This window comes from Clarias gariepinus, chromosome 3, assembly GCF_024256425.1.
Source record: "Clarias gariepinus isolate MV-2021 ecotype Netherlands chromosome 3, CGAR_prim_01v2, whole genome shotgun sequence".
NCBI classification, from domain to species: domain Eukaryota; kingdom Metazoa; phylum Chordata; class Actinopteri; order Siluriformes; family Clariidae; genus Clarias; species Clarias gariepinus.
In genome coordinates, this window is record NC_071102.1 from 12,978,514 (window position 1) to 13,004,330 (window position 25,817).

The 25,817-nt window shown below is 37.2% G+C and overlaps 2 protein-coding genes across 2 annotated transcripts in view; both read right to left on the reverse strand.

Annotated features, from left to right (window-relative positions):
* Positions 1-12,001, reverse strand: part of cdh16 (cadherin 16, KSP-cadherin) — a 43,279-nt gene extending 31,278 nt beyond the window's left edge. Inside the window, exons 1-7 of the mRNA XM_053493070.1 lie at positions 11,923-12,001; positions 11,196-11,267; positions 10,951-11,049; positions 8,501-8,635; positions 8,001-8,130; positions 4,459-4,617; positions 3,680-3,876 (exon numbers count right to left, since the gene is read on the reverse strand). Of these exons, the coding sequence (XP_053349045.1) occupies positions 3,680-3,876; positions 4,459-4,617; positions 8,001-8,130; positions 8,501-8,635; positions 10,951-11,049; positions 11,196-11,222 (747 nt within the window). The 5' untranslated portion in view covers positions 11,223-11,267; positions 11,923-12,001. The remainder of the gene's footprint in view (positions 1-3,679; positions 3,877-4,458; positions 4,618-8,000; positions 8,131-8,500; positions 8,636-10,950; positions 11,050-11,195; positions 11,268-11,922) is intronic.
* Positions 12,002-12,313: 312 nt separating this feature from the next.
* On the reverse strand, positions 12,314-15,327 carry rrad (Ras-related associated with diabetes). Its single transcript, XM_053491492.1, has 5 exons — positions 15,193-15,327; positions 14,516-14,948; positions 14,088-14,161; positions 13,765-13,969; positions 12,314-13,286 (listed from the first exon to the last, which is right to left on the reverse strand). Exons 2-5 carry the CDS (start codon positions 14,880-14,882, stop codon positions 13,009-13,011), a joined length of 924 nt encoding a protein of 307 aa, XP_053347467.1. The 5' UTR covers positions 14,883-14,948; positions 15,193-15,327; the 3' UTR covers positions 12,314-13,008.
* Positions 15,328-25,817: the final 10,490 nt, after the last annotated feature.

Sequence of the window (25,817 nt, forward strand, 5' to 3'; positions counted from 1 at the left end):
CTTCATATTATAGTGACACATTTTTTTTGTCCCTGATAAGGTTTGTTCCACTGATGTTAAACTTAACTTTTCACACTTTAATTTAAATTAATTTCATTGATTAGGCTTATTAGGCATCTTGTCTTGTTGGCAACTTTATATGTCACTTTATAAATGTTATGATGTCATTCTTGTGTGGTTTGCATATAGGAGAAACTGGCACTGGGTATATGTGTACATATCAAATATCTGGGTTGTCTGATTAACAGCAGCCATGGAGACAGACACGTGAAATACTTTCCCACTGTGCTCTAACCCAGAGCAAAGCTTAACACAAACAAAGTACAAAAATATTCCATGATCCTCTGAATGATTGCATACGAAAGATTAAGCCTCTCTATCTCTCTCTTTGTGTCTTTGCCAGACTGTTCTGATTGCATTTGGCAGTAAACCCAGAACTGGACATGGTATTCAACCTCTCAGTTACACACTCTTTAAACCCTAGGCTGAATGTAAAATGGTTTTCTGTTAATATAAATGTATTAAAATAGATATTGTATAGTATAGTTATTGTATAGTCAAATATCATGCATTAACTCAGAACAGTTCACGTTTTTAAATTCAGTAGTTATTGTGGCAACATGTGCAGTTTTAGGGACTGTGAACTTTCTAAAGATAGGTAAGTACTTAAGAGTTTTGGGCAATGCACCAGGTCCAGATGAGGTACTGTTTGCACCAATCACAGAACAACTTCCATTTAAAGGGGTAGTTTGGATTTTGTTTCAAATTTTGTTACTTGCCCTATTATTTTAACGTCTAGGGAGAAAGCAGCTACGCAGCCACGCGTAAAATAGGAGTCTTCTTCTGCTTCTCTAAATGGCGGCATGAGTTGAATATTTTTACTGATATAAAAAACAGATTCAACAGGTAAATTGGAGGAACCATCATTGGGGTTCTGGACAGAATCCACAATTAGCCCAGTCACTGATGATTTAGAGAGTCTAGATTGCGGTGATTGAGGGACCTAGCTCGCGGTGATGGAACAAGCCTGTTACATAGCCTTAGAGCCTCCAGCTCATATCTACGACGCTCACTATCCCGCTTCCGTTCAGCTCAATGCACTGAGCCTCACACTTTTGCTCCGTCACCCGGAGATCTAACTCTCTCAGCTTAATTGTCAAAAAGGTGTCAGAACCAGAATCTCTGGGATCCATGTTGGGAATAGAATCCAAGTCAGCAGCCTTAACCACCGACTCCGACTCTTCCTCAACAACACCCTCTGGTGCGACTAAAATGCCAGCTGTTACCAGTTCCCCAAATAATTTTTCTTTGATAACCTGCTTAGTTGCCTCTTTAGGAACGATAACATTAAAGAAGTCTGCTATGGAAATCAAATCTCTTTTATGACCTCCAAAGTGGTAAGTAATGTAAACGAGAGTAAATCAAATTCCATATTCCCGAATACCCACTTCTCTTCCCCCCTCAAAAAAGAGCAAAAACAGCCAAGCAATAGAACAAAAAAGAGAAAAAGTACACTTACCCATTTCCTCGTTCCAAATGTCCCCAAACAAGCAGTTCACGATCCACAACAGGTAACCACTTTTTAACAACCTAAATAGACGAGCCCCCAAATGGTAGTCTGTCTTAAATCAAAATTGAGGTGCATATAAGTATATTACAATAGATCTTGGTCATTATAAGTATTTTCCAATCGTGTAGTTTGTCACCCATAATATAAGTATGATGTAAGTAATCAGAGCCTACAACCCTCTTTTTGAGCAAACATGCATTCCACAGTCCAGGTGAGACTCATATAAAGCTTCTGCAGTCCACTGAGCTAAATTGGGTTGGTATCTTTCAAAGTTACATGTACTTAATACCATTTTAACTAGCTTCAGTTAGCCATAAGGCTATTTCCAGGAAACACTTTATGGTCAGTGTGCAGAGCAGGAACATATATTATAAACAAAACCTATTGTAATGTACTTATATCCACCTCAATTTTCATTAAATACAGAGGACTTTAAAGACATACAAAGCGCATAGCCTTATAGTGGTTCCACTTAAGGATTGAGCTGCAAATGGTTTATTTCATCATGTTGATTTCTGTAATTCAGAACCGATTTACAGTCTCTTTGGTGGCAGGCCCAAAGGCTGAATTAGCCACACAAAGCAGACTCGCAGGGTTGCATGCATCAGGCAAAGTAGAATGTTCTACCCACAAGTAAAAACACACTTTTGTCTAGAAAGTAAATCAAATGCATGTATAAAAATATGGGATTTGTCCCATATTTATCTTGGTGCTATGGCACAAGGAACATATTCCTAATCATCACTCTAACAGTAACATTGCTTCACAGCAGTGGCAAGGCCAGAAATTGGGTAAAGCAGGATGGGAAAGTGTCAGCAGTTACTCAAAGAAACCTTAAAGTCAGCAGAAAGTGCCCAATACATTGAAAGTCTAGCATAAAGAGATATGTTCTTTTGCCAGTTTGTTTTTGATTCTAATTTATCCTGATTCTAATTCACTTCTGTTTACACCACAGTGTATGCAATAACAACTGTCACTTGTTTACTAAAGCACACACATTAACATTTAACCCATCAGTTTGCCATATCCTACATGTGCCCCATGAGGATTTCCTTCATTTAATTATAATCAAGATTAACAATATGAAATCACATTACACCCTAGGCTCATATCCTGTCAACCATCAGCATACTGCAGTTTTTAATCAGCCTTTTCATTCCTAAAAGATATTAAAATTCATAAGAAGTCCACAAAGGTCACCAGGTGACGCCACCCCAGCTTGTCTCCAAGAGAAATGTTTGATATAACAAACATTAGTATTTTACATATTACAAACAACTGCTTAAATCTGGTACAGTCTTGGCATGATGTCAGAAGTTGCATGATCAGGGCCCTGTTATAAGCCGTTGTCTTAGCGTTAACCCATGGATTTTTCAATGAAATGTACTTCTACTTTGACAACACGCCTCAGTCTTAAAAGAAAGTGAAATACCTTTCAGGTTTTTATGTCTACTGATTATAATAAGCTACGCAGCTACAAATTATGGCAGTTGCTGAGCAACATTACTCAGTTTGGTATTTTAAAGGAGCAGAGAGTGAGAAGTGTTTTTGTGAATAGTCTTAACAAGACAGCAGTATACCTCCAAGTTACAAGAGCATTTAAATCAGCCAGGCCTAAAATTTGGTATCAAGACAACAGCATATATATATATATATATATATATATATATATATATAGTGTACTGTATAGGCACATCTAACATATTTGTGTTTCATTATCTTAGCCCAGCACCATCACCCTACTTGAGCCGCTAACGCCTTAAGACCGACTGTGACGACTAGCTTAGAGCTTGTCAACAATATCTTCAAGCCAGCCAAGGCCAACTCTGACTGTTACTGAGCATGAAGTTATAACTAACTCCTATTACAGGGAATGTACAGTAACATGCACCAACAATGTAGAGAAAGAAAAGAAACCTAATAAATACCACTTACTGTGTAGAAAGAAAAATGACATCACGCAAGCTCACAGAGATAACGTAGTGATAGCTTAATACCCAGATAGACAGATTAATACAGCATATTTATAAAAAATTCATGTATGCAGGTGGTAAGTGTAGCCATTTGACAAAACACAGTGCCTGTATGTGTGTATGTGCTGTGCCTAACCTGAGAGATGGGGATAGGGTATGGGCCTGGCAGGTTCTCTTGCAATCGGACCGGGTCGGGGGAAGCCCATGTGTTCCCGGTCACCTCCACCAACACTGTGCCTGTGGAGAAGAAAGCATTGGCCTTCCCACCCATGTCCTGGACCATTACTGAAAGTTTATAGCGGCCACACATTTCAGGGTCCAGAGCAGAAGCACCTGCAGACAAACACAAACATATTCAGACGCATTAAACAAAGACAATGCATGTAACATTTGAAAATAACACCCGTATATTATATTTTGTATAAACCAAACAAAGGATTTTAAAAAGATTAATCAATGTATAATAAAAATAATCTAGCTACCAAATATATGCCTACAGAAGAAGTTTTTCATAGACCCTGTAATAATAATAATAATAATAATAATAATAATAATAATACATGCATACATTATATCAAAATCAGTGGTGCTGTTCAGCAGCAATAGTAAATTTTAAATGTTCTCATTAACACACTCAAAGTGATGTGTGGTTTTAGTATGTGCTCTTGCAGTTAAGATTGTATGAAAATAGTAAGATAGACATCAGAAGTGCCATCAGAAACCATACATCATTATTTAAGCATAAACTTATATAAAAAAAAGTACAACTAAATTATAACTAAAGTACATCTAATTAATTCAATTATTTCAATATAAGACTTAATATTGCTGGAAGGCGGTTGTTATCAGGCTCATTCCAAAAACTTTCCAGTTATAAACTGAACATTTGTCACATTCACGCCCTGTGCTCATTACCATCCTCTGTGAGAGACACCTCCCCACTGGTGGCATCTATGTGGAACATGTGACTGGCCGGGATGCGAGGCATCTGGTCTAGAAGGCGAAAACGCAGATCAGCATGGGGTGTGTTTCGGTCATCACGGTCTAAAGCGCCCACCTGCATGAACGGGATCCCTAAGTTTGGAGAAGTGAAAACAAGACATCAGACACAGCTGCTTCAGGCAGCACAATTCTGTTTGTTTTTTAAAGAAAAGAAAATTATTCTCATTTAATAAGAAGAAGCCGAACTAAAAATAATATAAAGGCTCATAGAGGCCATGGACTTCACTAATGAAAACCAATATTCTGCTTCAAGCTAATACCAACTTTCTTGAATGGTGTTGCTTTGCAATGGACCAATAGCCATGCTTTGGACCAATTTTATTTCCACCATGATCTTACAATCAGCTTGAAATCGAGACAGATTTTTGGCCATGTGATTAAACCCGATGTGTAATTGCTGAAGAAAAACGTACTTACCTTTTCTTTGTGACATTATCATATCGAAAAATTACTTTATCATGGTTAATGGGGCCAGTGGCGGCTCAAGTGATTAAGGCTATGGGTTTCTGGGTTATTATTTGGAAGGTCAGGAGTTCAAGCTGTCGCTTTTGAGCGAGGCCCTTAACCCTATTTGCTCCAGGGGTGCTTTAACCTGGATGACCCTGCACTCTAACACCAGCTTCCTAATCAAAAAATCTTTATATATTTGTTGTTGTTGTTTTTTTTTTATAAAAAAAATTCTAATAATAGAGTGAGAACAGTTTCTAGAAATTCAGTCTGTATTTAAGGTATTTTGAATAAGGCCTAATTTTTATATAAAACAAGCTTTTAGTCAACAACATCTCACAAATTGCTGTATCTCCTCTTGTGCAGTTCAAGTGACACTTCTTTCTCCCCTGTTTTGGGGGTTATCCGACCCAAGCACAGTACATAAACAGACACAGAGACACCAACACATACATACACCCGTGATCGAAATGCCAGAATTTCAGAACATTTTGAAAATCTAAATGAATCCATATAGCATCTACTGTCTATTTCTTATTGGGTAGTAGACTCAAGGGGATCTTACTCCCAAGGTATCATTAGGCATCATTGTAGATATCAGGCAGTGTAATCAATATCCTGGCTCAGCCGAAACACTGCTTCAGTGAAGTATAATCTAAATTCCTTTATAAAGGGGTCTTACCAGTGTATAAAGTGCTCCAAGGCTATAAGCCCAAGGTGCTCCATGCAATGTCAGACCAGTCTTTACCAGTAAGTCAAAACTGAATCATTTCCACTCATCATTTAGGAAGCACATATACGGTATGTCATGGAGGCTGGCCACTTGTGTCTCCTATAACCGCTCATGAATATTATCAATAAAGTCATTGCAATGTGGTATAACAAGCCCGGCACTCGGGAGCTTTGTGGTGTCTAGGATTGCGGGTTATATGCTGCACCACGAAATCATAGTTTTCAGTGTGACAGCATGCTATGAATTCAGACAGAACCAAACCCCTCCCAGAAACATCTGTGAAGATAGTTCCAGTAATCAACTTATCTGCTAGGTCATAGTTAGCCTCAAAGAACCCTCCATAGGGAGCTATAGAAATGGACACATGCAAACATATATCTCAGCTCTGGAAAAAAATTACCTGCTGTCTGGCATGAACATGAATTGACTGTATAGAGAAGGAAAAAAAGTGATGTGGCAAGAAGATTCTTGTATTAAATGCTAGCAGGTAGGATTACGGTGCTACCCTCTCCTCCAGCAGGGAATTTGAACTTACCCTTTGTTCAATAATCCCTAAAAGCCTTACTCCAATAAACACAACCTAATACTCTAATAATCTCTAACAAAAGTCAACATTCTTTACTAAAGCTCAATAAACCCAACACTTTAATACACATCTCAAGAATCTTTACATTCTAAATATTTCCTATAAGCCCCAAAGCACTTAATAAAGCCTACCATAATTACAAACACTCCCATTTAAATCCTCCTCAACAACTTTACAACTTTATAAAACTAACTGCTGACATTGGTGCATGAGTAAACATGAGTTTAAGTATGTGTGTGTGAGTGAGTGTGAGTGTTAGAGAGAGAGAGAGAGAGAGAGAGAGAGAGGAGAAGAAGAGAGGAAGGGGGAGCTGTAGTAATGTATGAGAGGGGAGTACAGTACATTGCACAGATCTAAGGTTAGGATCATGAACACATGAATGTCTAAAATAAGGGTGCAGAATTATGATGCACAATTATATGCATTCTCTTTCCTGTAAGCCGTAGCAAGAGTGCAAGAAAGTGAGATAGTGTCATCTTTAATTATTTGTTATTATTTATTACTATTTATTATTTAAAGGTTTGTCTGAAGGTTACAACATAAAAGCAACACAAATGTAAATGGTGAAATATATTTTTTGTGGCACACTTTTGTGAACTTTCCAAAGATTTCCATAAAAGGTAAAAGTCCTTGAAGCAAATTAAATAATTAATCTTTCACACTGCCCATAAAATGCATTTTACACAATTTGTCACTGCTGCTTTTAGGTGGTCTGTTGCAACACATCTCTGTTGTAAGTTACTGTTCATATGTCACAGTGCTTCACATGCTCTTTTGGAGGAACATGGGTATGTTGTCATTCTTGTCTGAAACAAGTATTAAAAACTGGAGTGTTTTCCCAGTCAAGGTGATACTGATCTAGATTTAGATGTACTGGGTCAAGGGACCTCTTATCTTGAAATCATCTAGATTATATAATATACTGTATATATATATATATATATATATATATATATATATATATATATATAATTTTATATAATCAATAGCCTGAGCTTATGAGCTTTGTTGTTGCATTTGTCGTTTACTTTTTTTATCTAACATGGTTTAATTTAATTTGTATTATTTCATTTTATTTCCTTCAACGGTAGTCTGACTGCATGCCTTAGAACTGGTATACACTGGGTCTGATATGATATTATATAGATATGAGGCTCACAAGAAAGGCCATGTCAATTAACATGAGAGCATATTGATGCAAGCACGGTGCTCATTCATTCACTTATCTTCAAAATCTTAATTACAAAACTTTATAGGTGGTGCAGTTTTAATCCAGCTTTTTTGTGAAAGAAGACGGGGAATTTGTAACATTGCACTAGTGCTTACCCAATTTCAAGAAATCATGTTTACAATGTGACAGTACTTTTCCCAATGAAGAAGATGTGCCCATCGCAAATGTACCTCTTTTTTCAATTAACATTACACTGTTTGCATAGTACTGAATCACATTATATGTTACAGCAATTTTCAAAATAAATCTGGATAGTATTGTTTAAGAGGCGCATTTGTTTTGCTGTCAGCTTATTTAACTCCTCTGTGCTTTTATTAATTTTTTCTTATGATTTGTATAAATATAATGTTGATCTAGTACTAAATATGTTTTTTTTTTAAGCCCTGGATAACATAAATGCTTTATAAAGAAATAATGAAGTACTCATTTTGTACTGGAGCCTGGTTGAACTCTCCCACCTCTCAGCAGGCCAAGTTGAACAGTGCCTCGCATGCTCTCTTGCAGGAACATGGGTACGTTGTCATTCTTATCGATGACGCACACCTCTACACTAAAGCTCTGTGGGTGCATGGATGCCGTGAAAGAAACCTGAGAAAAAAAATTGCAGGTAAATTTAATGGTCACATGACAAGGCTTTTCAGTGCCAACGGTGACCCCATTTATTATATGATTTTCCACAGCATTTGTCAGCCTTAAAATTGTATTAGATTAGATGCCCAATAGCAGTCTCAAGCACTTTTTCTTTAAAAAACAAAACATAAAGAATTAGCCATTTAAGCTTGACTGACAGTATTAAATGTTATTAATGTCTCGTTGCATAAGTATTTTTTGTTTTATATTTCTTTCTTATTGTTGGCTTTCAGTTTGCCAGTAAAAAGAAGTCAGTTTAAAAAAGGTAATTCGGTTTTGCTTAATGAGTAAAAAAGTCAGTTGGATTTTAACTTTAAAGTCTACTAACTTGAAGGGAGTATGTTGGTTTCTTCTCCCGGTCCAGAGGTTTTAAGGCATACAAGAAACCTGACTCTACTCCAAAAATGCCCTCATCATCACCGCTCACCATCAGATCAGCATATGTTAAGGGAAGATCAGGCAACTATGGGAACAAGTGCAACCGTAACAAGAAAAACAAGCGGAAAAAAAAACGATTTGAGTTAGATTTAAAATTAGATTTCAAGCGTTTCTTTGTGAAAGTGATGTGATCAATGGATTATATTGTTTATCAACATACATACATATAGCATGACAGTGATTTTTTTTCTCACCACAACTGATGACTCTTTCAGCTGGGTTAGAAGTAAAGTACTGTAAATTTTACAGTAAATACCCATACTGCAAACAACATTAAAGAAGTGCAAGATCTTGCATAGTATTAAATAATACATAATACCAGTATATTTGCTCATTTGGTTCTTGTTAAAAAAGCAACTTACAACTTGGTGCAGAATACAATTGAACTCAAGGTTAAAGCTTTTCCTTAAGGACACAATCACAGTAGTATTGAGGTGCTGGGATTTGAATACCCAACCTTCTGATCTATAAATCCATGCCCTAATGACTGAACCACCACACCAACTGTTTCCACAAAATTATCAAATGCTTTTTTACAATGAGGATATTAGTGGTCAATATCAGTACAATATTGGTACCCTTGATGTGTTTTTGCTACTTGTTTGTGGTTTGCTTTGACAGCCAATTTTGTGTGGGAGAAATGTCTACTGGGAGCTGATTATTAAGATACCATCCATACCATGTAACCCACTGAGCCCCACAGAGGGATTTCTGCTACTGGCAGATAAATCCTTTCAATTACTGGCACTTAAACACACGCTACAGCTGGGTTAACCCTAGTGCGGATCATGTTCAGTAAAACACATACAAACTGGTTGAGGATTCTAGCTTTTATGTGGCAAAAGTATACCACATAGTGAGTCAACATCATCAGTGCATGCTACTCAAGTGATTTGTAGTTCATGAACACTTGATTGGTTAAGGATGGTCCAACTGATTTAACAGTAGAAAGTAGATCCTGCTGGTCTGATTGATTAATAAAATATTTCCTATGCTGAAATTAGACAAAAAAATTGCATTAATATAATGGTCCTCTTATGCCACATCATGGGTGGTGTCTATATTGCTTCTCTAATTGTACTATATGGCTATAGTATCTAACAAGTAAGCAAAGCTTATTGGGTGATTTGGCATCATGGATTTTTTTATGCATTGTTTAACGGAGTAATGTTGTTTGTTTTCATCTGCATCACTTATAAACATTCAATTCTAACTTTAAACTTTGGTAATTTAAAAAAAATCCAAACTTGACTATAAGACTTGTGTAAAATATTTATGGCGTCAAGATGATTTTCAAGATGAATTATTGTTTTAAACTCAGCAACATAATTTTTGTCTGTTTTTTGTTTAAGAGACTGTCTTGAACAATGTAAAATAACAATGTGCAATGTGATTGTAATGATGGGTTTCTTACTTGGTACCCACATTTGGTAATTTTAGCATATCACCAAAGAAGCTAACCTTAGATACTAAAAAATCTCATCAGCCATAATTGGGGTAGAGATAATTTTGTGTGAGTTAAATTCTTAAATAGAACTATTGCTTTTTATATTACTGATTTGGTTAATTGGTAGCCGCATATAAAGAACATGACTCATAACTCATCTTGTGCCTTCTTTCTGAAATTCTAAACAAACAAAATAAGCATTATTATGTTCTTTCAGTACACGGTAATTAGTCAGTCCTCAATGCATTCAGAGAACATTTTGGGAGCTTAATAGTAAACACTGAGTGTGGCAAATTGTCTCTAGCACCCCCCCCCCCCCACCCCACCCCACCCCACTTATACAAACACAGAGGGAAAAGGCAAGGGAGACAGAAATGTTCATTATTACTATGGCCTCTGGTTAAATTGCATGCCATTTTGGACATGGCACAACTGGCCCTCAAGCTTTGTGCTGGGGAGTCATGCAATGTTTAGTGATGCATGCAGCTCGTAATTACACCTTGGATCATTGAATTTTGTAAAAGAGGTAAATGAATAGCATGCACACAGGCTTCCTGCTTTTTAACTTCCATCACCTCTTAAGTCTAGAAGGTTTTTAAAACCTTACAGTCAAACCATTAACACAAGGGCACCATTAATATCCACTTCATTTAGATCTAAAATGTGAGAACAAAGAGATTCCAGTGTGCTTTACGATGTATTAATGATTTTTTGTTTTTAAATTGTATATTAGCCAATGTCATATTCTATAGGAAATGTCTAAAAGTTATCCTAAATTAGCCTTTTTTTCTTTTTTTATGAAATAAAAGTCAGTTAACTTAAAGTCTTTGATTTTGGAGTCTGTTCCAAATTAGAACAACACTGCAAGTTTGTCCTTTCTGGGAAGAACTCACCTTGGTTAGGTACCAAGGGAAAATACCATCATAGTTTTCTGGAACACCAATCCTAAGGTGTGCTGCTTCTCCATATAAAGTAGACAGACAAAGCAGCAGCTTAAATTAAAAAAGAGAATAAAAAGCATTTACTTCTAACGGTGTAAAAGTTGAACTTGAAATATATTGTTTTATGCAGTGCATGAATTATAAAACATTATACAATTAAATACATTTAGTAAAATAAATTAAAAAAAAAGACCTACATTTAGTGTTTTGATCCATGAAGACATCTCATTCACTGAGCACACTGTGACCTATAGCCGGCTACAAATTAGCTATAAAAAAAGTTCATATTTTATCATTATGCAGGATTTTAGGATTTTTATATACTGCAAACTATTTTACCTTAAGTGTATTTTTGAGAAAAAACCTGTGTAACTGTAATAAACTTTAGCATGGTATAGAGATCAGTGGTGGGAATTTGGAACGTTATACTACAAATTTAAATTTGATCCACCAATCAGAAAATCTTCCAAAACACTAGGATGGCTAATTATAAACCATTCACATTTACAATGTGGAGTTTACACCATGCAATTAACTTCCCTATTCATGCACAGAGTAGTACAATTTAAGAGCCAAGTTAAAGATAACCTTCATATTTAAAACAATGTTTCAGATAATGGAAATCAAAGATTAGGTGCACAAAATTGTTAGGATTGGTTTATTTATTTAATTAAGATTTTGCAGTGACTAGAAGATTTCCAGACCTGATTAATTTAACTACTTTTCTAGTATGTTTAATTACAACACAAGAGGAAGTCATTTGGAATTATGTCCGAAATGGACGTCTAGTATATTATTAGCAAGGATAAGAAAACATAAGGTCTACTGTATATAAACTTATAGATTAGCTGAATCCCCGAATCTCTTAAGTCAAAAAATATCCTTTATATGCTGTATGAATTTTAATTTAATTTTAAAGCATACCTTATAAAAGTAGGTGAGTGCTTGCTCTGGTCCTCAGCAAAGACAGAATGGTTGAAATCTCAAGTTTGAGGGGACTGTGTCTGCTCTCTTTAACTTAATGTTTAACCTCTTTAATTGCAACCCCTCTTAACTGCCTTGTTTCCTTTAATGATACTCCTGGTCAACAAGTCCCTGAATAATTCCACACCTACATATGGATGAGGGAATACATTACATGAAACTGAGCTTCCTGAAGAAGTGTGTGTGTGTGTGTGTGTGTGTGTGTGTGTGTGTGTGTGTGTGTGTGTGTGTGTGCATGTGTGTGTGTGTGTGTGTGTGCATGTGTGTGTGTGTGTGTGTGTGTGTGTGTGTGTTTTAGTTATAGCAGTAAAAAAAAAGGATGTCGTTTGTTAAATTATTGCTTTTTATTATAAAATTAGTGTAAACGTAATAAAATTAACAAGCAAATAATATTAAATGGAAGTGCAAATCAAACATTTTGAAAAACAACATAATTTATTGCTTCTACGATAATCAGTTACACCTTGCACTTAAATAATATTTTGATGATTAAACGTGTGAAATTTCTCAGTCCAGGGTCTCCCCCTAAACCCTAATCATGTATTTCTGAAGTGCTGAAGTACGTACCTGCGCACTCAGATTCAAGTAAATATGATTCCATTTTCATATCAGTGAGGAATATGAATTGTGCTCATTTTTTTGACATGTACATGAGAAAGTGTATCCCACCTCTGGGAGCTGTACATGAGTACAAATTGCTACTGCATTCACAAACTCTTCTGTTAAGAAGGCATGCCCAAAGCTCTCAGTCCACAATGAAATGGCTTCGAGGCATTGACTTCTACTTGCACTGCTAGAAATTGACCACTCAACAACTTTAAGGCAAAAAAAATATAAAATAAAATATATAAACTTAAAAAGCCTCATGCAAGTCGATACCACTGACTATTGTTGGTTTTCTGTTTGTCTGTTTTACAATATAAAATATGTAAAGATATCTCTGTACAGTTGTCTAGTCCTTGAGTTAGTGTCAAAAAAAATACACACACAGCTTCTGGTCTTAGTGGCTCTACAAGTCCTTCTTGCTCAGAGTACTGAAAGGTCGTGACAGGACTTGGACTTTTGCCTAAAGGCCATCTTCTTGTTCTTGCGTGCAACCATGCGACCCAGAAAGCGCTTGGCCTTCTTGCTGATGCTCTCACGACGTTTGCAGTTAGCCATGCGTCGTGCGTTCTCCTCCTTGCTGTCCCTCCGGAGCCGGATCTGCCTTACAATACCCTCAAACAGAGTGCGGACGTTGTGATGTAGAGATGCCGAGGTCTCAATGAACTTGCAGTCGAACACAACAGCACACGCACTTCCCTCTACAAGAAAAATGGAGGGAAAATGAATACAGGTTAGAGGGATTCGTTATTACCTAGTGCACATGGGGAGGGGAGGGGCTATTGACTTTATTTTGCATGGTTTATTTAACAAGCCATGCATTAGTAACCTAGGAATGCATGCAGTTTATTAACAGCTTTACATTTATCTGAAATGTAAAGGCAAGCTAGAAGGATTAGTATGCCTGATGATGGCAGTTATAACAGTAATCTGCAAATGCCTAAATGTAGAGCCATTTTAATCAGTCAATCACATTGTTGATTAAGACACTTCTAATATTTCTTTGTTTCGCATTTTACTGCATGGATAAAGGATGATACTGACATTTTTATACTAATTACTTGGTAGTCAAAGAAAGTCTAGTCTACTCTAGAGTCTACTTTACTCAGTCTTCTATACATCAGCACAAATAAAGAGCTGGCTGGGGAATGACTGTTTAAACAGACAGACTCTACCTACCATCTACAGACACTTCTCTGGAGCGTACTAGGTCAGTCTTGTTTCCAACCAGGATGATGGGGATGTTCTCTGACTGTCGTGCCCGGCGCAGCTGTATGCGGAGCTCTGATGCTTTCTCAAAACTCGACTTGTCCGTCACAGAATAGACGATAATGTAGGCATCACCCATACGCATACACTGATCCTTCAGCCATTGGCTGTTGTCCTAAAAGATCACACAATTGGTATCTGGTTAACACATTGCCGGTCTGTGTTGTGTTCAGTGTGTTTATAGGAACTGCATGCTTCTAAAACCTTGTACTGAGTAACCATGATTAGCTCACCTGTTCCCAGATGTCATATAATAAGATATTTGCTTCTTCTCCGTCAACAGCAATAGATCTGTCATATGTATTTCCTAGAAGAATGGAACGAAATATACAGTATGGTCAGCTTAACCTATTGCACTTAATATCACTTTTCAGCATCAGTCCCACTGGCTATCACTGCCATTTAGAGCCATTATATTAATGCCTGCATTGATTGACAGCAACTGCACTATCTCTTTGTGGGTAATGGAGGCAATGGTAACTGGATGGAAATAGCAGCAATCAATAAGTCTCATTCCATTCCAAAAACAAACTCCACTGCCCATAACACACTTAAACACACACACACACACACACACACACACAGTATGATGGGGTGATCCTGATGGCTCCTTGGGATTCACCCTTATATCTAGCTTTAATGTAATTATTGACGTCATTACCTGCGTCCTCGTAGTCCAGGGTGTCCTCCACCCCGCCGAAAATGCGCGCAAGAGTGGACTTCCCCACACCGTGCTCTCCCAAAAGTACGACCTTGTAGATCTGTCCGTCGGAGTCGCTACCGGAGGAGATGACCGAGTCGGAGGAATCGGACACGCAGCTGTGTCGGTGCTGCTCGTTGGGACTGTAGGACGTGCAGCGCGTCAGGTTGGACAGTTCTCCCGGCAGCGCAGGGGGCATGGAGGAGCGCAGCTCGCGGTCGTCCACTGGCATGCTCCTCCGGTGCAGAGTCTGAAGGTGCATGGGGAACGGGGTGCTCCCTCTCCTTTTGTCCATGTTCCGCAACTTGTCGCCTTTGTTCAATGTCATGGCTTCAAACCAGGCTGCGGTTTATTAATACCTCACTCGACAAGAAAGTAGATCACAATCTGAAAACTGTAAAAGATGAAAAGATATGGAATTAGGTTCTGTTAAAGTAAATATAACACATTAAAGTGCTGTATGAATTGTTCTATGATTATGATATACTGCTGTCTTAAAGTTATTAATATATATAATAATAATAATTATTATTATTATATTTATTATTATTAATATTATTATTAATATTATTAGGCTACAATCACTAAATGCTTTTTAAAAACATTTTAAATAATTGATACATCAATGTAATACATACATGTTAATATGTTAGTTTGTCCAGTGCCTTGTTCCCGAGTTAAGAACTCCAAACGGATCCTAAGAAAATAAAAATCCTTTTAGTTCCTGTAGTTTATAGCTCCTTCTGCTGCTCTTCTTCAGTGTGATCTCCTCAGTGGTTTTATGATGAGAGATGAGTCGGGTCCCCCTTTATTTATGGCAGAGTAGAGTCAGTGATGTCATACAAGAGGCGGGGCTTCTTGCGGAGAATCACCATCACTCCACGCGGGGGCTGCGGCGGGGGCGATGCGCATCTCACTATGGAAGGCCAGAAGTATCAAAAGTGAAGCAAACGACCAAACATAACAGTGATTTTTAATATATACGATTAGTTTTTACACTGTAGGGCAAACTACAAACTACAAATTAGTTACTTTTTTTTTTACAAAAATAGGCGCAAATTCTGATATGTTAAGGATAAATCTTGATAAGCACTTTGAAGTTTATAACAAATCAGTTTTTTCTGAACACTGACCTCATCACAGCCTCACACTAATCACACCAATCCATTGATTAGGTTATATTATTATGTTAATTGCTTACTTAGGCTATACAGCAACTTTAGAGCAGTATTTAAGGTTTTTGCTTTTTGAGCATACTGTTGGGATGTACTGTACACTGTTCCTAAACTTGTAAAATCCATTATAAAATAAAAAGTGTATTCCTGCAATTAAATGTCTTGAGCATACCTTGATTAAGAAGGATTTAAGCTAGAAAGAAGAAGAAGAAAAATACAATAATATCTTGTCCCTTATATCCAAATATAAAGTATCTGAATACAAAGTATAAATGTTAAATTAAATCAACATAAACATTAATATGAGGAATGAGACTTGTAGAAAATATGATTTTTCTTCAGTGGAGCTCCCAAGGTCGGTATCACAAATGTGCTTAAATAAAAAAAAAGACCCAGAAATTGTGCAACAACGTTTCTCTTTGTTTTCACTTTTTTAATCCGATCATTTCAGTGTGGTCCCAGAATTTTTGGACCCCCCCTGGACATACTGCATGTTGAGATAACATATAGGACTATATGAAAATATGCATTTACATTTTAGGTGGCATGGGGGCTTAGTGTTTAGTACTGTCGCCTTGCACCTCCAGGGTCCAGGTTTGTTTCCCGCTTCAGGTCTGTGTGCATGGAGATTTCATGTTCTCCCTATGCTTGGTGGGTTTCTTCCGGGTACTCACGTTTTCTCCCACAGTCCAAAGACATGCAGATTAGACTAATTGGCGTTCCCAAATTGCACCTAGTGTGTGAATGAGCCTGTGAATGTGTGTGTGTCCTGCGTTAGACCCGCCACGTGTCCCCAGTCTCCCGGGATATGGTCCAGGCCCCTCACAACCCTATACAGGACAAAGTGGTATAGACAATGAGTGAGTAACATTTACATATATATAACATTATATATTTAAAATATATATTTTTAAAACAGGACAAAGCTTTGTGGTGCTCTTTTGGAGGTTTTGGCCTTCCACAAACTCTAGACGTGATTCAGACTCAGGGGTCCATCAGAGGGGATTTCCCTCCTCCTCCTCCTCCTGCTGCACTGATAACGCTTCTGGTCACGCAGATCAGGGCTACATTTTAAAACGCTTACTGTTAGACTAAATACGTTACTAAAATAATTATGGAAACCTGTGATCGATTTTAATTCACTGAGAGCCTTGGACGTGAGCTGAGTTGTATGGGGATGCTGGGGGGAGGTGGGTGCCAAACGGTAGTGAGCAGAACTACAATGATGATTTCAACCTCCTTCATAATAGATTCTCAGAATAGTGGGCCAGCGATGCGGTCATGTTAACCCACTTATCTGGCAAAGCATATTTATCAATGCAGTGTGTGCTGGAATGTAGCCCATGTGCTGAAGGTCATTGAGTGGTTTTTGTCTTGGTAGGGGCATGCAGTCATAGTTGTAAAATTACATGACTGATTTTAGAAAAGAAGCATTGAACCCAAGCCGGTTAGGTGTAAGGAGGACTATAGTCGATGTCATTGTTGAACGCTAAGATAAAGTATTAACTTGATCCAAGATGGTGTTATAGAGCTAGATTGATTAACAAATTATGGCCCTTTAAATAATAAGTTGTGTCAGTGGTCGTCCTATTGTTACAACGCATCTGTTCAGGAGATAGACACAGAATGATTCATTCATTGATCTTTAGACAGAAGATGACTTTCTAACGTCAGCACAAGTGAAACGAGAAAATGGTGCAATTTCGCCCTCTGGTGTTTACCTTGTAACATGCATTCTGCAGCTTCATCGCATCTTCAACCCATTTTTAACAGTGCCCAGGTACACAACAGTTAATCACATCACCTGCTCAACCCAAGAGTTAAAAAAAAAAACTTTTAACAGAAAACATTACCTGACTGGAGTTTCTTTTGTTGCAATGGAACTGTTTGGCTAATGGCTTATTGGTTAGCACTGTCACCTTGCACCTCCAAGGTTTGGGTTCTATTCCTGCCTCAAGGTCTGTGTGCAAAGAATATGCAGGTTCTCTCCGTGTTTGATAAGTATCCTTTGGTAATTTCAGTTTCCTTTGACAGTCCAAAGACAGTCCAATATGGACCTACCATGGTTGTAAAAAAGGGAATAAATACAATGGTCGTACATAACCATTGGCCCTCACAGCTCCCTTGTTGGACTGCAGAGATTCCTAGATGGATGCATTGGCAATTTGACTGCCAACATAAGGTTGTCATATTATTATCATGTAATATATATTTTTTTCAGCATAATTATATTAAATAAAATGGCTCAGGCACTGAACTACAAATTGAGTTTTCCTGAAAATCTATGGAGCAGCAGTGATAAGACAGAGAAATGGTTTCTAGTTTAGATCTCAATTTCCAGTGTTTGCATTCGTTATACATTTACAGTACGTACGAAAAGTCATAGATTGATAGTGCTGTTTATACACAAAGACATTTGTTATTGGGAACAAGAAGTCTACAGCAGCTGTATTAGGACTTGCTCTCTAAACAGTTTGACTGAGATAAACAGTAGCATTTACCATCACACAGTTTAGAGTTAATGTTCACAACAGTTTTGGGAATTCAATGAAGCAGCATTTAATGATGATGTTCTAACACACGTATGAGGTCACTTCGAGAGTTATTTTTATGAGTGGTGCTTTTACTTCAATTTACTTCATTTAATATTTATTAGTACACAATAAGGAAAAAGGTACATTTGTCGTTTGGCAAGGTAGAAAGTATGCGAATGTACCTTAAGGCTGGATTTGACATTACAGAAATGTAACTTTTTGAGTACCATTCCAGGGAATAACATGTGTATGAATATTAATATTCCATTACAAGTTGTGGCTTAAGACACAAAGGCTAGGGGCTTAACATAATATTGGCCACTGATTTTTCAGCCATTGTTTACTTTCTCAGTTACCTCTTTCTGCTTTGATGTTGTTGTTTATAAGGTTTTAATTATTGAAGAGTAACCATCTTTGTCAACTTTGTGTTTTTCTGTTGCATATATTTTAAAGGTATTGTGTTTTTTCTTAAAGGAACATTCAGCTCTGTATGTCCTAAAGAGCCCATGCTGCTGTTTATGAGAGGTTGGCTTTACTCTCAATGTCTCTTCATGACAGATATACACACAAGTAAATGTGGAGGTGGCGGAGATGTTTATATGTACCTTGGACTGCTTAGCAACGAGGTCCTCTAGCTGAGGTGACTCATCTCTGGCTTTGGATCACTTTGTTCTGCACTTTCAGTCGTGGAGAGGTCTGCGTAAAACAACCATGCTGGCTAAGGTTTTTTTAAAGACTAGAATGGACATGATCAGGCTGGTATGAAAAAAATATGGGGGGGGGGGGGGGGGGGGGGTGGATGTTGGGAACAAGCTTGGCCCCAGCAGGTTGTTTATGGGAATGGTGATTTTATAGCAAGACATTAAAGAGGTATTTAGTACAAAAATAAAAAACCTGTGAACGAGCGACACCATGTGGATACTGATATAAATCACAAGCTGTAACCCTTGATTTTGCTCTACAGCTACATATGTAGCTGCATATGAATGGTAACCAAATGTCTATAGGGTCTACAAGGTATATATACAGGTCATACAGCCACAACACTAAACCCAACTACTTGATAAAGTATTAGACCCCTGTGGTGCCATAAAAACAGCTTTAACACCCTGGAAAGGTTTGAAAGGGTTCAGGTACAAACCACAGGTCATTTAGCTGGAAACAATGTTGTTTAATTTAGAAAAGATATAAAAATTGCAGTAGCTGAATGCTGACTTACCTTATTAAAGCAATACTTTGGCATAAATGTAAAGAGTTTTCACTGTATGTGATCAACCAAGATTAATTTGGTATAAGAGGATGTATGATTGAAAAGAGAAGAAAATCTGGGACAACATCTAACATGCATGAGTTTACATGGTAACCAACGTGTAACACATTTTAGTTAAGACCTTTTTAATACATAGAAATTAGAGGAGTCTATTAGATAAGACAGCTTTTTTTATTAAAAATTTGTGGGTTGTACAGCCATCATAGCAGAGGATGGTTTCGATCCATCGACCTCTGGGTTATGGGCCCAGCACGCTTCCGCTGCGCCACTCTGCTACAAGGTAAAACTGTAAAAATTATGAAATGTATAGATAAAATTCCGAAGAACTTGTTTAAATCTACCTATAGGGGGCACTGTGGTACTAGAAAAAATTATAATAATGTCTATTATACAAGATCAGCTAAAAAAAAAAAAAAAAAAAAAGACAGTATTAAATAAATCTGGAAGAAAAGAACATAGCAATTCTTTTTATTGGTGCTGTTACAGTTGTTGATTTGCTCAGCCTACCCTGCTCCAAATTCAGTCCACATAGGACATAAGCCCAAACTTGTAACAGCATCACGTTGTCCCTGTGCACAAATCAAGCTCCATGAAGAAATGGTTTGCCAAGGTTAAACCGGATGGACTTGTGCAGTCCCATGGTCCCATCCTCACAGACCACTTTGGGGATGAACCAGAAGACCTAATACACCCCAGGTCTCCTCGCCTGAACACACCAATTCTCTGATGGCTGAATGAACACACATGTCCACATCCATATTTTAAAATCAAGTAGAAAGCCTTCTTTGGAGTGGGGAGGTTATTATAACAGCAGGTTATAATAGATACAGATTATAACAGCGGTGTGCGTCAAACAATCATGCTGGCAATTGCTTCAAACACGAGAAAGGACATCATAAGGCTGAATAGGAGCGTTTTTATGGGTCAGCACGTAAGCATCAGCATTTAGTAGGAGCTTTTTCGTTAAGAGATGTTTAATCAAAATCAACCTAGCAGAGGATGGTTTCGATCCATCGACCTCTGGGTTATGGGCCCAGCACGCTTCCGCTGCGCCACTCTGCTACACGAACACGTAAGTGAAACTGTTTAGATAAGAACCTGAAGACTTTGCGTTACAACGCCGCTTGGGGACACTGTGACACTATTTTTTTTTTCTTTTGAGAATATACAGTATACATTTGAGAATATCTATTTTATATATTGCAACACGGTTATTTTTATAGCGATAATGATAATTAGATCATAAATAATATCAGATAAGGCTTAAATAATCCTCCCTAAACTGATGCCCAAATTTGAAAGCACACACCTGTAAAGGATGTCTCTGTATCAAGGGTGAAATATTTAATCTGACGTAAGGGGGGGACAGAGTAGTCAGATGTTGTCTTTTGATTTTGTTTGACTTTTCTACTGCTCCAGCGTTACGATTTAAACGTTGTTTTCTCACAATTTAATGTAAGAATGCACAGGATAGTTTATGTCAAGGTGTTGTTGCATGAGTTTGGATATTGTTAATAGATGTTGGTTAATGTAACGCATACATCCACAATCTAGCAATTTCACACACCAACCTGCAATTGCTTTTTTGCACAACATATATTAGTTTTATTTGCATAAGAACTTATTTATCATTGCTTTTACTTCAACGAGAAATGTTTACTGTTTTTTTATCTATCATCTCATGGACAATTTATTTGCACTACCTGACATCACAGAGTATTACATTGTGTTGTGCTGTAGCTTTTGTTTGTACATTTGCATGTGCACTTTATGTTGTCTTTTGCTGTTTTTTTTTTTTGTCGTTTGTATATTTCTTAAATAGTTTTGTTAATTTATGGTGCCTATTTTTGTAGTCAGCTAATTAGATGTCTTAGCTGGTTAGTTTTATTAATTTACATTGTAAATATTCCTGGAGGAATATTGTTTCATTTCACTGTGTACTGAACTGCATATGCCTGAAATGACAGTAAAAGCCTACTTGACTTGATATGCAGCAATTACGCCTCTGCTCTGTATGCATTAAGATTTCCTAAACTACATAAACGGATGGATAGATAGATAAACCAGAATAACTAATACACCCTCTTCATGTTAACACATCAATTCTCTTGTGGCTGAATGAACATTCTCACATCCATGTACACCATAGCCCCATAGCACTATAAAACAGGAAAGAAAGGAAAGTCTGTGTTAGTATCATACAGTCAAACATTCAATCGACGCTCACCACAAGGAGGGAAAGCAACAGAAACTCATTGCTGAAAGCACAGGCTGTTCATAGAGAGTCACAGTCACTGCACACAAACTGAGCTCCATGAAGACATGGTTTGCCAAGGTTATACTGGATGGACTTGAGTGTCCTGCATAGTGCCCTGATCCCATCCTCACAGACCACTTTTGGGATAAAACCAGAACCCCTAATGCACCCCAGGCATCTTCGCCTGAACACACCAATTCTCTTATGGCTGACTGACCACAAATCCACACATCCATTTTCCAGAATGTAGTAGAAAGCCTTCCTGCCAGCCAACCAGCCCTGGCAGCCTTCGCGCACCTGCAGAAGTGTTTAACAAATGTTTTCAAAGAAACTTCAAAGTAACGTGATTAGTAATCTGATTACTTTTTACATAAAATAATCAGTAATGTATTCAAATCAAAATTGTAAAGTAGTTATTAGTAGTAGATTACTTTTTTGAGTAACTTCCCCAACACTGTCTGCTACACAATAAGGATAACTTCGAAGCTGTGTTGAAAAACTCCTAAAGACATTGTTCGTTGTGCCGCTAGGGGGCACTGTGGCACTTAAAAAAAGGATAAGTATCTGTGTCTTTCATACAGGGCGTACTATTTAAACATGATATATAATGTGCTGTGGTATATAGTACCAATACATTAACGGCATATCCTTTAGGTCATGTAGGCTGTGAATTGAGGCCTCTGTGGATTAGACCTGTTTATCCACTGCATCCCACCAGATGTTTATTTGGATTAAAATCTAGAATATTTGGAGACCTTCAACACCTTGTATCTCAAAATATTATATTTCATTTTTTGTTTAAATAAATTACTATACATTCTGTTTATATCTCAGTCTAGGTCAGTACACACAACCACAATCATGGGGAAAACTACTTTCTTCTTCTTCTTTGTTTAACGGTGGTTGGAATCCAGTAGGTTACATGAACGTCAAATGTAGGTCTCACTCTCACTAACCTTCCCGGCCTCTTAAAACTGATTTTGCAGTTCAGCATGATTTTGCAGTTCAGCTGGTTTTGATCCATCGACCTCTGGGTTATGGGCCCAGCACGCTTCCACTGCGCCGCATAAAATAAAATAAAAATGGAGAAACTGTATAGATAAAATCTTGAAGACATTGTTTGGCTGTGCCGTTAGGGGGAATTGTGTTACTATAAAATAAAATCGTCTGTATATATCATACAGGGCCTTATACTCAAATATGGTTCTATTTATAAAGATTGTGATTATTAGTTCACAAATACTATCAGATAGGGCTGGAAGTAAGGAAAACGTAGAAGGGTAGTAATCCTTTGCAACAGTGCTGTCACATAAGTTGTTGGTTTACTTAGCCCACCATATTCCAAATTCAACATTTCTAGATGAGGGAAAGTTATAGGTCATATAATAAAAATCATCCCAACTATATAGTACCATATATGGTGCTGTGCTATATATATATATATATATATATATATATATGGTAACAAAACATTAACAGCATATCTTTTAAGTAATCAATTAAATGTAATCAACATTTAACAGTTTTCGGTTAAGACATGTCAGCATCAAAGCAGTATTCTAGAGGAATGCTTGTTTATTTTATAAACTCAAGCAAATGTGTTTAGTTTTAGGTAAAATCGACCTAGCAGAGGATGGTTTCGATCCATCGACCTCTGGGTTATGGGCCCAGCACGCTTCCGCTGCGCCACTCTGCTACACACAAGAAATGGTAGAGTAATAGTGAAACTGTATAGATAAAATCTTGAAGACGTTATTTTGCTGTGCCGCTAGGGGCACTATGGAACTATTATAAAAAAATTAAAAAAGATAAGCGTCTGTGTTTATCATACTGGACCTAATTTAGATTCTATTCTATTCATAGAAATTGTCGTAAAATGTTCATAAATACTATCAGATAACGCTTAAATAATCGTCCTGACGCCTGATGCACTAAGACCTCTGCACTAAGACACTTTGCTCTATGCATATTTGCACACACCGTACAGTATATTTCAATTTGCACAGTATATTTCTATTTTTTTCCTAGCACATTTCTATTTTTATTTTTAGTTCTATTTTTCCTAGTTTAATTTAATTTTTTAATTTAATTTCTATCGTATTTCTTTTATTCATATTTATTTCTTATTTGTAAAATTTAACTCTCTTTTAGGGTCAATGGCAGTCGTATAATGCATTTCACTACATTTCGTACTGTGTATGTTTGTGTATGTGACAAATAAAAATTTGAATTTGAGATTGATGCCCAAATTTGGAAGCACATGCTGTATGTGTGTAGGATGTCTCTGTATCCAGAGTAGAATACTCAGTCGTACATTATGGAGGAGCATAGTCAGTCGGGTCTTATGATGTAAAATGAAGCCTAGCAGAGGATGGTTTCGATCCATCGACCTCTGGGTTATGGGCCCAGCACGCTTCCGCTGCGCCACTCTGCTACAACGCAAACCTTACAGTGAAACTGTATAGATAATAATCCGAACACACTGTTTGACTAGGGGGCACTGTGGTTCTATTAGAAATAGAAGTGTCTGTGTTAGTCATGCTGGAACTAATATTAAAAGACGGTTCTCTTTATAGCGGTCGTAATAATTAGTTCATAAATAATATAAAAATATAAAAATACATGTAGGAGGGTAGTAATTGTTTGCACTGGTGCTGTCACATAAAGTTGTGGTTTACTCAGCTTACTGTGCTCCAAATTTAGTCCACATATCTAGATAAACAAAAGGTCATATACAGGTCATATAATAAAAAACATACAAAACGTAAATGGATGTGCCATATTATATGGTACCAAGAAATCAACAGCATATCCTTCATATATTTTAAGTTATATAAGCTGTGAGGTGAGGCATCCTGTACATCCCACAGATGCTCAACTGTAATGAAATTTGGAAAATGTGAAGGCTGTCAACTTATATCTCAAAATATTATAATATTTAATTTTGAGTTTGAGTAAATTACTAGAAATACCTTGTATCTCTGAAACAACCACAATCATGGGGAAGACTGCTGACTTGACAGATGTCCAGGAGATGATCATGGACACTGTCCAGAAACTCATTGCTAAAAGAGGCTGAATGTTCCCAGAGAGCTGTGTTGAGGCACATTCATAGAAAGTTAACTGGACAGGAAGAGCGTGGTAGTTAAAGGTTCAGGTACAACAGGTAATTTACAGTAGCTGGGAACAATACAATTTAAATTAAAAATAAATATATAATAATATTGTTTCATTATGGTCTTGCACAGGTTTTTATGTTCTTCCTATGTTTGACGGGTTTCTTCCGGGTACTTCAGTTTCCCCCATAGATTAGGTTAATTAGTGTTTCCCAATTACCTTTAGTATGTCTAAGGCCTGTGATGGATTGGCACCCTTTGGGTGTATACTACCTTTGTCCTAAGTCCCCAAGGCCCCACAACCATGTACATATATTTTTTTTTATTTACTTTAATAAAAATTTCTGGAACAACATTTAAAATAACCGTGTGGTAACTGGTTATGACATTTTTAATATAGGAACATCAGAACTGTTGAGAAGAACAGCTTATTTTCAAATGTTACTATCAAATGTTTTTGTGACAGAGTTAAAAATAACCTAGCAGAGGATGGTTTCGATCCATCGACCTCTGGGTTATGGGCCCAGCACGCTTCCGCTGCGCCACTCTGCTACACACGTCTAAAAGGCGTGAAACTGTATAGATAAGATTCTGAGGATTTGGTCTGGTTGTGCAGCTAGAGGGCACTGTTGTATTCTTTAAAAAAAAAAAAAAAAAAAGCGCGACTGTTTATCATGCATGGTCTAATATTTAAACACAGTTCTATTTATAGAAATTGTGATAATTAGTTCATAAATAATGTCAGATAAGGATTAAATAATTCTCCCTAAACTGATGCCCAAATTTGGAAGCACAAACCTGTATAGGATGTCTCTGTATCAAGGGTAAAATACTCAGTCAGACATAAGGGGCACAGGGTAGTCAGATGGGTCCGTTTTCATGCACAGAATACTGTAGTTCAAATGTCAAAG